The sequence below is a fragment of the Leishmania panamensis genome (genome assembly GCF_000755165.1).
Source record: "Leishmania panamensis strain MHOM/PA/94/PSC-1 chromosome 27 sequence".
NCBI classification, from domain to species: domain Eukaryota; phylum Euglenozoa; class Kinetoplastea; order Trypanosomatida; family Trypanosomatidae; genus Leishmania; species Leishmania panamensis.
In genome coordinates, this window is record NC_025873.1 from 1,028,747 (window position 1) to 1,039,793 (window position 11,047).

General features: G+C 63.2%; 4 protein-coding genes across 4 annotated transcripts, besides 1 other annotated feature; all 4 read left to right on the top strand.

Moving 5' to 3' along the window:
- On the top strand, positions 1–828 carry LPMP_272560 (hypothetical protein; the record flags this gene model as incomplete). Its single annotated transcript, XM_010702039.1, has 1 exon — positions 1–828. A coding segment is annotated over one exon (828 nt), but the record flags the coding sequence as incomplete, so codon positions are not given.
- Positions 829–1,655: 827 nt separating this feature from the next.
- LPMP_272570 (hypothetical protein) lies at positions 1,656–2,978 on the top strand (the record flags this gene model as incomplete). The annotated part of the gene is made up of 1 exon (XM_010702040.1): positions 1,656–2,978. One exon carries the CDS (start codon positions 1,656–1,658, stop codon positions 2,976–2,978), a length of 1,323 nt encoding a protein of 440 aa, XP_010700342.1.
- A 699-nt stretch (positions 2,979–3,677) lies between these two features.
- LPMP_272580 (hypothetical protein) lies at positions 3,678–6,464 on the top strand (the record flags this gene model as incomplete). The annotated part of the gene is made up of 1 exon (XM_010702041.1): positions 3,678–6,464. One exon carries the CDS (start codon positions 3,678–3,680, stop codon positions 6,462–6,464), a length of 2,787 nt encoding a protein of 928 aa, XP_010700343.1.
- A 428-nt stretch (positions 6,465–6,892) lies between these two features.
- Positions 6,893–7,413: a repeat region.
- Positions 7,414–8,138: 725 nt separating this feature from the next.
- Positions 8,139–10,592, top strand: LPMP_272590 (ATP-dependent Clp protease subunit, heat shock protein 78 (HSP78), putative; the record flags this gene model as incomplete). Its single annotated transcript, XM_010702042.1, has 1 exon — positions 8,139–10,592. One exon carries the CDS (start codon positions 8,139–8,141, stop codon positions 10,590–10,592), a length of 2,454 nt encoding a protein of 817 aa, XP_010700344.1.
- Between the last annotated feature and the right edge of the window lie 455 nt (positions 10,593–11,047).

Genomic DNA, 11,047 nt, shown 5'->3' on the forward strand with positions numbered 1-11,047 from the left:
ATGGGGAATGTGGTGGCGAGCCGCGGGTGGGTACTGACAGCGTGTCAAGTGGCTCAGGCAGAGGCGGTGCGGCGCTGCCTGGAGCGGTTGTGCCAGCCCGTCGCTCTTTTCGCGGGCTGCAACGCAGCTGCGCCGATGACACCAGCCGCCGGCTCCTCCCCGAACTTCACGACGATGCCGTCGACACGAGCGCTTTTGGTGAAGCCGCAGAGCGAGAGCGACTTGTACGCCTTGGACGACGTCACCGCTGTGCAGCTGCTGCAGGAGGCGGTGTGTGAGCGGGTCGTGTACAGTCGCTACGGCGTACTCGGTGTGCGCATCATGAGGCTGCTGCTGCAGCACCACTTCCTGGAGGAGCGGACGCTAGCGGAGCAGTCGGTCGCAACGTACGTCAAGGCTCGAGAGGTGTTGCACCGGATGTTCAAGGACGGCTTTCTGCTTCAGCAGGAAGTGCCGCGCACCTCGGCACTCGTCGAGCGGTCCGCCAAGGCGAGTGTGTACCTCTGGGGGCTGAGCTGGAGTGCGACGCTGCTGCCTGCGGTGCGTGAGCGGTTGGCGAAAACGCTGACAATTGCATGGGTGAAGCTGCGCGAGGCGCAGCAGCAGGCGTCCGCCGTTGCAAAGCCTGCTGCCTGTGTCCGCTCCTCACCTGCAGCTAGCGGTGGCATCCACCGCAGTGCTGCTCACGCTGAGGAGGTCGAGGCGCAATGGAAGAGCGGCATGTCTCGCAGCATACAGCAGGCGCTGCAGACCCAACGGACTATCACGGGGCTACAGAGCTGCGTGATGTCGCTCATGCGGCTGCTGTTGATCGTTGATTTTTTCTAAGAGCGCGTCACGTGGCAGAGCGGCAGACGAGTGCCGGCGTGTGCGTGGTGTCTCTCTCTCTCTGCATTTCTTTGGGGGACGTGTGCGCCAGCGGGACGAGCGGTGCGACCCCCACGCCGCCGTCTCTCTGTGCTTCTGCACGTTGGTGCAGCCGCATTCGGCGAGAGTTGTATGCCAGTGTGTCACTGCCATTGGGGCTGCACGACACGGTTAGAGGAGAGAAAATGAAAATGAGTAAAGGTTGCCGTGCCCTCCGCACCGCTCATCTTCGCACCTCCTGACCCCCTCGGTGCGTTCTTCTCCCTCCTCCCTCCTCCCTCCATCGCGTCTGTGCGGAGGTGTCGGTCTCCAGACGCACTCCCCCCTTCTCAACCAGAGAGGGGGTGGTGGTGGTGGTGGTGGGGGAATGGATCGGCGTTGCCCCCCTCCCCCCTCCTCCCTGCAGCGGTGTATGCGTCCATACATGCGGAGGACGTATTCGGTTGAGAGTGTACGGACCAGATGGCCCCCTTCCCGCACTTGTGATGGCCTCGCGGTGTCTCCTCTCTATGCCATCACACTTTGCCCCTCTCCCGCGGGCCACCTCGTAGTCGCCGTTGCTTCGCTTCCTCTTCTCCCTGACCGTTGGCGCCGCCTCTACGCAGTACCGCTGCCGCTGTTCGGGTACGTGGCCGAGGCTTTTGTAGGCGCTGCCTTCCTCACCTCCAACGTGTTCACAGGAGGCGCTGTCACGCCTCCCTCTCTCACACACACACACACACACACACACACACACGCGGAGCGTTTGATCGGTGGCGTTGCGTGACAGCGCAGAGGCACGCCTCCTAATGCAGCACCGAACGCGGCCCCGATCCGCTCCGTCCTCCACGGAAGCATCTCCGCCTTCACTCAAGAGGCAGGACGCGGCAACACGCAGCGCACAGCTGACCAGCTTGTTTGATAGACCCTCAGGTCCGGTCCCCAAGGTTCGGCAGGGCGCCCACCTCAGCGAGGATTGTGCTGATGGCCTCACTGGTGAGGGTGTGAAAGGCGTTCTCTCACCAACTCTGCTCTCGCGGCGGCTGCCGCCCTCGACTTCAGCTCCTCTCAGCCATCCTGCGGGTGGTATTAGCAGCTCATCAACTGGTGGGGCGGTTCTTCGAAGTGGCGGGGCGCCTGTTCTTCCCACCAACAGCTGTGGCCTGCCGCACTTCTTCAGTGAGCAGTCACGCGCCGTTCTGTCGGTAGAGATTACGTCGGCGGAGATCCAGCGCACGCTGCAGCAGCTGCACCATGACCTTGACTTCCACGCCAAGAGACGCATCGAAGCAGGGCGCGACGCTGGCTGCTACTTGGCTTCTGCTCCTCGCTTCCACCCATCGGCTGACTCGACGTCCGTCACACTACTGACGGGCGAGGCGACGGATACGCAGCAGCGTCGCATGGTCGAGGTGGATACGCTCTCTGAAGCTGCCAATATTCAGCGCGCTCGCGCCGCTGCGGCCGATGAAGGCGCCTCTGACGACCAGTCCGTCGAGGACTACGGTGTTGGCTGCGAGGTGCCACCGCTCACGTCGGACAGCCGCTTGGCAGACGAAGTGGCGGCCATAGCAGTGTGCTTGGCGAAGATGAAAGAGTCCGCAGGAGTCATGTATGACACCGAGGCCGCTGCGTCGAGCACGTCGGTGGCGCCATGGTGGTCCTCTGCGTTGGGCATGCGGGACATGAAGGTGTCTGTGGCCCGGCTGGACTACCATGCCCACAGCGCATTGAGCTGGTCGCACCGCTCGAGGAAGCAACTGCTCCTGCAAGCGGTCATGCTCAACAACGCATCGGCGGCCACACGCGAGCAGCTCTTCCAGCAGCAGAATCGCTTGCAAGAGTTCCAGGCTCGACTTAGTGATGGTCAGCAGGCTGCCACGCAGCTGCAAGCGGACATTGCCCAGTACCAGGCGCGCGTGCAGGCTGAGATGGCGCGTCGTGCTGCCCTGCAGGAGGAGCTGCGCCTCTGCGCGCAGGAGAGGGGCCTTGTTGACCCTGCGGAGCGCAACCCACTGAAGGCGGAGCTGGCACTGCTGCTTGAGGAGCGCGAGTGGCCTTCCCACACGCTCAAGAGAGACGCGAGTGTTGTGCTAGGCTGGCTGCACTCTGTCTCGACTGCTCTCGAGTAACACCCCCATTGGCGCGGCGGCGGGGAGGGAGTGCGTCTGTGCTCGTGGTGGCGGCGTGTTGCACTCTCCTCCTCCTACGCCACTTTTGCAGGTCATTTTTCATCCAGCTGCATTTTCTCATCCCCGCACAGCGCCCTGTAGCGCGGCGTGCCCCGCCTGCGCTGCACCGCAGAATACACACGCACACCCACACAGCGCACCACATCTTAGGGGGCTGCGGCCTCTCTCTTTCTTCCCCCCTGCCCCCCGCACAACCCGCGCAGCCCTCCTCCTCTCTGTGATCCAAACGCGAGCCTCTGCGCACCGCGTACCGCCCGCCGCGGCTTTTCCCTCGCGTGGTTGTTCGCCTTTCACCGCTTCCTGTCGGCCGAGCCCCTTTCCAACTTCAGCGCCTGCGTTCGTGGTGGTGGAGGAAAGCCAATGTGCGCGTGCTGCCACGGTTTTCTACTCGTACCGCCAGCCACCGTCTCTGCGCCGGCGTGCCTGGCGCCGCGACCCTCTGACAAGCGCCTCCCACCCCTCTCCCTCTGCTGCCCTGCCCCACTTCTCCAACCCTCCGTTTGGCCCCCGCGCGCATTCCAGTAAAAAAGGAGCGTCGCTGCGCCACGAGGGGGAGACCACTCTGCGTTCCAACTGCGGCGGCATTTCCCCACACAGCACACTCCCCCACCCCACCCGCGCAGCACGGAGGGTCGAAGAATGAGTTTCTCCTCACCTCTCGATGGCGGCGGGGCAGACAGTGCCGCAGAGCCGCGCGCCTCGTTGTTTACGGCTGCCGAGAACACAGAGTTCCAAGCGATCTTAGCGGAGTGCAGCACCTTCCCATCCTACGAGCGGCAATATCAAGAGGTGCTCATGACGCTGGAGGGGGACGACGTCCTCGACAAGTTCCGCGCTGAGTACGAAGGCCTCCACCGATCCTTGCTGCGCAGTCACGAGAGCGAGGGCCGGCTTCTGCGCAAGTGCACAGACCTGCAGAGCGACATCGAGGCCTGCGCGGAGAGGGCGGTAACGGCGGCTGGGCTGACTTTGGGGGACCGTGACACCATTGCCCACCTCAAGAGTGAGACGGAGCGTACTTCCAACAGGTTGGTGCAGGTGAAAGAGAAAGAGGCCCAGCTGAAGGAGGCGATCGACACGCTCAAGCGCGACATCGCGGAGCAGCAGGCAAAGGCGCAGGATCCGATCGACATTCCAGAGCAGGAGGCCGCTCTACGCAGTCTACGAGGCCTCCATGAAGCTCTGCAGCGGGAGGAGGAGCAGCTGGTTCAACAGTTCCGTAGCGCCTCTCTCGACGTGGCCGCCACGCAGCGACGCATCGCTGCACTGCTGAACAACAATTCCACCAATGCTGCTGAACTCAGTCTTGTACGCGAGATGATCTCGAAGACGGAGGAGGAGGTGCAGACGGTGCTGGCGAGCAGGGCTGTGAAAGAGCAGGAGCTAAAGGCAGTGCGCGACACGATCGCCCGCCGCATCGCGTCTCACACCTCTCAACAGCACACCCTCGACGCGCTCGGCGAGGACCACGAGCGCAACGGGCAGGAGCTGCGCAACATCAGGCACGAAGAGACGCGGCTGACCGAAGAGTACCAGGGTGTTTGCCGTCAGCTGCAACACGTTAACACCGCTTTGCAGGAGTGCAGCGAGGAGAATGATCTGTGGCAGCAGCGCGCGCACGAGAAGGCGGCGGAGCTGCAGGCGTATCAGGCCGCAGTCGTCTCCATGCACAGGCGTTACATCAAGGCGCAGAAGGTTGTTGAGGCACTGCAGCGGCGCAACGCCGTTACGGAGGAGCAGAGATCGGAGCAGCTAACGAAGCATCGCGAGTTGGCGACGCAACTGAAGAGCGAGGAGGCCGCTCTCGCCCGCGCGAAGCAGGCGGCCCACGCCACCACGCAAACGGCAGCGTCTGTCAAAGGGGAGGTCAACCTCTTGCAGCAGCATATCGCCAGTGAAGCGGCCGAGCAGCAGCGCAACGCCGCGTGGCTCGCGGAGAAGCTTGGGCAGCTGCGAGTGCTTGAGAGCGTGCTGGCATCTTCCGAAGAGCACATTCAGCGGACGCACCAGGAGGTGTACGTATTGACGCAGGAGGCGGAGATTAGCGAGGCAGGCGCGAAGAAGTACGCCTCTGCGTGTGCGCACCTCCTCAGCGACGTTGAAAACAAAGGCGCCATGGTGGCCCAGTACGAGGAGCAGCTCACGGCGGTGGAGGCACGCGTCAAGCAGCAGCAGGCGCTACTCGAGTCCATGGTGGGGGAGCGCAACACCTACACCTCGCACTACGACCAGCTGAAGCAAGGGCTCAGCGAGCAGCAGCATCATTTCACACTGCTGGTGGCGAAGGTGCAGTCCATGCGCAGCGCCATCGAGAAGCGGGAGAAGGATGTGACGCTCGAGGCAGCGCACGTTCAGCTACTGCAGAAGCAGCAGAAGGACATTGAGGTGCACGTGGTGGACTTCGAGCGCCGGGCTAACAAGAAGCAACTGTGTGCCGAGGCACTAGGGCAGGAGATACGGCAACTTCGTGCGGTTCTCAGCGATGCAGCCGACGAGACGCGCCGGCAGCAGCGCCGCTGTCATGATGTCGTGCATGAGAGGGACATGCTTGACCGCCAAGTGACGGACCGCGCTGCGGAGGTGCAGGCGCTGTACGAGCAGGCGCACACAAAAGGGTTTCTTCTGCGGCGCCACGAGGCCCTCTACAATGACCAGGCACAGCAGCTGGAGCACCTCGAGTACCAGACGGTGCAGTTTGCACAGCAGCTGGAGAAGATGCGCACGTTCGTCGCCCGCCTGCCGGAGTTGCGCGTACTGCTGAATAACGCAACACGTGAGCTGCAGCGGGAGAAGGTGCGAGTGCAGGTGCTGCTCGATGACGCGGCCCGCCCTGTTAACGTGCACCCGTACCACGAGCTGGCCTCGGCCGAGCCCGAGACGCACGCGCTGCTGCAGCGAGTTCAGAGGCTCCAGCGGGTGCTGGTCCAGCGCCGGAATGAGCTCGAGGAGAAGGAGGTGGCCATCCAGTCCGTGGAACAGCGCTACATGAACGCCAAAGCCACCGTCGCGCATCAGCCCGGGCCGGAGATCGCGGAGCAGCTCACTGCCTATCAGCAGAACCTGACGAAGAAGCACCAGGATATGCGGCAGATGCAGGAGGCCCTCGAATTCTTCAGGTCTCAGACGGACCACTTCAAGGCACGACACGATGTGCTGCGAGAGCGGCTGGCCGACATGGGCAAGGCGTACGCGGCGGAGAGGGCCGAAAAAGAGAGGCGCACCAGAGCAGGCGTCATCGCAGGTGCCCCGCCCATTACACCGCGCGCCGACTCACCGTCTGCGACGCCCGAGCCGGTCGTATACCGCGGCTTCGTGGCGCCTCCGCGTGCCGCCCCCACGACGGCGTTTACGCCACATGCCAACCCCGATGAGGGATCGGACCTCCCCCTCCTTGGGGGTCCACACGAGAACGCGGGACAGCGGTAGTGACTGCGAAAGCGCTGCGTACAGGGGGGACGGGTTCCTTCTCACGCAATGCGCCCCCCTCTTTGTCCCCCTTCTCCCACTGGCACTTCACAGATGATGTACAGGTGTGTGTCTCTCTCCTCTTCTCTCTCTTTCACTCTCTGCGGAGGACGCGCTCCCCCGCCCCTCTCTCCCTCTCTCTCTTCCCTCCATCACCATCGCTGGCTGCGCTGCAGACACAACTGAAAAGGGGCGGCAAACCGCGACGCTACTGCCCCCTTTGCTCGTCACGCGTGCTGTGCCCGCTGCACAAGGCTCCTCCAAGGCGAAGGGAGAGTGAGCGATGCGGTGGTGCACGGCATGTTGTACGCCATGTACACTTATCTCGCTGTTGTTCTCCCTCAACCCTCTGCATCCCTGATCCCCAGGGGTTAGGGGGTTGGGGGTTAAGGGACGCCTCCGCGCGTGGCGTCTCATGCACCAGCGCCCCCACTCTGCGGGGGAAGGCCAAGCAGCCCCCCCTCTTCCCGCCAATGCTGAACCTCCTCTCTGGTGGTGGGCCCTGCCACCACCTACGATACAGCGAAGCCAGGGCGATGCACCACTGCTGAAGACGCTGGCGACCGGGTCGTGGCTGGCGTTGCGTCGGAGCGACCTGCAGCAGTGAGCACACCTGTGCCGCCCATATGGTGGGCGTGGTGCCCGCGTGACTCGAGCGTGTGCCACCCCCGAGGGGGATGCACCAGGTGGCGATCCGCATGGCGGTGGCGTCTGTGGAGGGCGACCTGCGGAGAGGGTGGGTGGGCAGAGTTTGACGCAGGGGGGCGTGTTCGGATGACCGAGTCGGCGCACTGCTGTTGCCCGTGTGTCTACGGCTGCTTCGCGCCACTTGGTGGGCCTGTGAGGCGGGCCGGGGGGGTTGGGTGACGTTCGACCTCCACCTCGACGGCAGTGGACGGACATGCTGAGACGAAATAAACGCCCTGTGGTGTGTGTGTGTGTATGGGCGTGACTCGACGTGCCGCGTCTGTCTTTATCTGCGCAGCGCTCCCGCTCCGCTCAACAGCGCTGTTCTCCTCCTGGAGAGAACGAAAAAGGCGTGACAGTGTGCCGAGCGAGTTGCGCATGCGGGCTTACGGCGTGGTGCCCATGACCGCGTGCCCGCGCCGGTTCTCCACTCCGCCCACTGTAGTCTCACAAAGGCTCGCGCATGCGCACACCGAGACGCGGTGACCACGACCGCTTCTTCCTCACTCCTCTCTCGCCTCTTTCGTTCCCGCTTCCTCCGTCTCCCTTTTCGTTGGCGGCCACACCAGGGGTTTAGCCAGCCGTCTCGGCTCTTGCCTGTTTCACCCACGAATTTCTACAGCTGTGCTCTTCCTCCCTCCTTACCGGGGCCGACAGTTTCTGCGTGGCGCTTCACTTGAGCTTTAGTCCTCCTCGAGTCGCTGCGCCTACAGGACACATCCCAACGGAGGCGGGTCTGCCTGGACGGTGTACGTCTTCTCTGGCTTGGGCTTTGCCACCCGCGCCTAGCGACGGCACGCTATCTGGAGGATCACACACCGGCCTCTCCGCGGCTGTCTTCTCTTCCCACTCATCTTTGCTGAGACGCTGTCGCTCGTTGCTGCGTACGCACGTAGCGCCAGCTCTTCTCCCCTGGCCTTTTCTTTGGGTAACTCGCCACTTCCTGTTATGATGCGCAGGTGTCTTGTGGAGGTCGCCGCGGCGATGCAGTGTGGCCGCACCGCTACCCTGGCGGCACCCTTCGCCCCCTCCATCTGCGGAGGTACCCGCAAAGCTCCCGTGGCGGCTGTGGCGTGCTCGCTGCTGGGATCGAGCACCGCTGCGCACCCCGTGTTGACGACGAGCTGCCGATGGCAGTCGACGGGCGTAACGCCGTGGAGTAGCAGCGGCAACAACGATGGAGGCGGTAACGGCGGTCAGCAGCAGGGGCGCACGTGGGTGAACCCGAACGCCGTGCCACCGGGCGAGTTCCTGAAGAAGTACGCGCGCGACTTGACTGAGGAGGCGCGCATGGGTCGACTAGACCCCATCGTGGGCCGCGAGGAGGTTATTCGACGCACCGTCCAGGTGGTCTCGCGGCGCACCAAGAACAACCCCGTGCTGATCGGCGAGCCTGGTGTTGGTAAGACGGCCATCGTCGAGGGCCTGGCACAGCGGATCGTGAAGGGCGAGGTGCCAGAGAGCATCAAGGACCGCCAGGTGTACGCGCTGGACATGGGTACTCTCGTTGCCGGCGCCAAGTTCCGCGGCGAGTTTGAGGAGCGTCTCAAGGGGGTGCTCAAGGACACCATACAGTCGCAAGGAAAGGTCATCCTGTTCATCGACGAGTTGCATACGTTGGTCGGCGCCGGCTCCTCGGGCGATGGGTCGATGGACGCGGCGAACCTGCTGAAGCCGTCGCTGGCGCGTGGCGAGCTGCGCTGCATCGGCGCCACCACGCTGGACGAGTACCGCCAGCACATCGAAAAGGATGCCGCGCTGGCCCGCCGCTTCCAGTCGGTGCTCGTCACGGAGCCCACCGTGGAAGAGACCGTCTCCATTCTGCGCGGTGTCAAGGAGAAGTACGAGGTGCACCACGGCTGCCTCATCAAGGACGAGGCCCTCGTCTACGCCGCAGTCAACTCCCACCGCTACCTCTCGGAGCGTCGTCTGCCTGACAAGGCCATCGACCTGATCGACGAGGCAGCTAGCCGCCTGCGCCTGCAGCAGGAGTCGAAGCCGGAGGCGCTTGACCTCATCGAGCGCGAGCTGATCCGCCTGAAGATCGAGGCAGAGGCGGTGAAGAAGGACAAGGACGAGGTGGGCAAGGAGAAGCTGGTAAACCTGTACGAGCATATTTCGCAGAAGCAAAGGGAGTACGACGTGCTCGAGGAGCGGTGGAAGCGGGAGAAGAGTTTGTTCCAGACAATCAAGCAGCACACCGAGGAGCTCGACGTGCTGCGGCACCACCTCGAGAAGGCGATGAACAGCGGCGACTTTGCCAAGGCGGGCGAGATCCAGCACAGCCAAATTCCGAACCTGCTGAAGCAGATCGAGAAGGACAAGCACCTCGCCAGCTCGAAGAACTTCATGGTGCACGACAGCGTCACCTCAAAGGATATCGCTGAGGTGATTGCCCGCGCGACCGGCATCCCGGTGGCGCAGCTCATGACGAGCGAGCGGGAGAAGCTGATTCACATGGATGTGGAGCTCAAGAAGACGATTATGGGCCAGGATGCGGCCATCGAGTCGATTACAAATGCCGTGCGCATCTCTCGTGCCGGCCTGCACTCGCACAAGCGCCCGCTGGGCTCCTTCCTGTTCCTTGGCCCCACCGGCGTCGGTAAGACGGAGGTGTGCAAGAGCCTCGCCAAGTTCCTCTTCGACGACGAGTCGTTCATCTGCCGCATCGACATGAGCGAGTACATGGAGCGGCACTCGGTGCACCGTCTCATCGGCGCCCCGCCGGGGTACGTCGGCTACGAGGAAGGCGGGGAGCTGACAGAGTCTGTGCGGCGCCGCCCGTACCAAATTGTGCTCTTCGACGAGTTTGAGAAGGCTCACCCAGGCGTGTCGAACATCCTCCTTCAAGTGCTGGACGAGGGGCACCTCACCGACAGCCACGGCCGCCGCGTCGACTTCAAGAACACCATCATCATCCTGACCTCCAACATCGGTGCCGACGTCATTGCCCGCCTGCCGGAGGGGGTGCCGAGCAGCAAGGCGATGCCGGCTGTCATGGAGCAGGTGCGGCAGCGCCTGACGCCCGAGTTTATCAACCGCCTGGACGACATCGTCATGTTTAACCGCCTCAGCCGCGAGGACATTCGCAGCATTGTGGTGACTTTGATGGCGCAGGTGCAGAAGCTGCTGACGGAGCACAACATCACACTGGAGGAGTCTGAGGCGGTGTACGACTGGCTCAGCGTCAATGGCTACAGTGCCGTGTACGGTGCGCGTCCACTGAAGCGTCTCGTGCAGAGCGAGCTGCTGAACCAACTGGCGCTGATGCTGCTTGATGGCCGCATCCGCGAGGGTGAGCATGTGAAGCTGTCTGTGCAGGACGATCATGTTGTGGTGGTCGCCAATCACACGCTCTCTCCCGAGAAGGGGCTGAGTGACGAGCAGCTGCTCGATCAGTGAGGCCCCCCCCCCCCATCCGAGTACTGAAAATAACAAAAGTCTCCGTCTTGCCGTTTGTCTGATCTTCGCTTTGAACTCTTAAACGTACCACACCGGCGAGTGCCCGTCTGCGGGAGCCGAGAAGGGGGAGGGTGGGCGCGCTACCACGTCCTCTTCACTCCTCTTCTCTTTTAACACCACCACCACTACCACTGTGTGAGGCAGCGGCATCACCGCTTTACCAGTACGTCACTGGAGCCCTCCGCTTGTGCGCGTGTGTGTGCGGAGTTGTCGTGTGTTGTGGGGAATTTTTTGTCTCTTTTCTCGTGCCTTCGCCCACCCCTCTCTCAGTGCACCCGCGTCGACGAATGTCAGCGTGGCTGTTACCTCTCCGCCTTCCCTCACAGGTAAGACACGAGAAGACGCGCGCGCCTGCAGATGTTTCTTCCGCCCTATCAAAGCCCTTCCAACCGCCC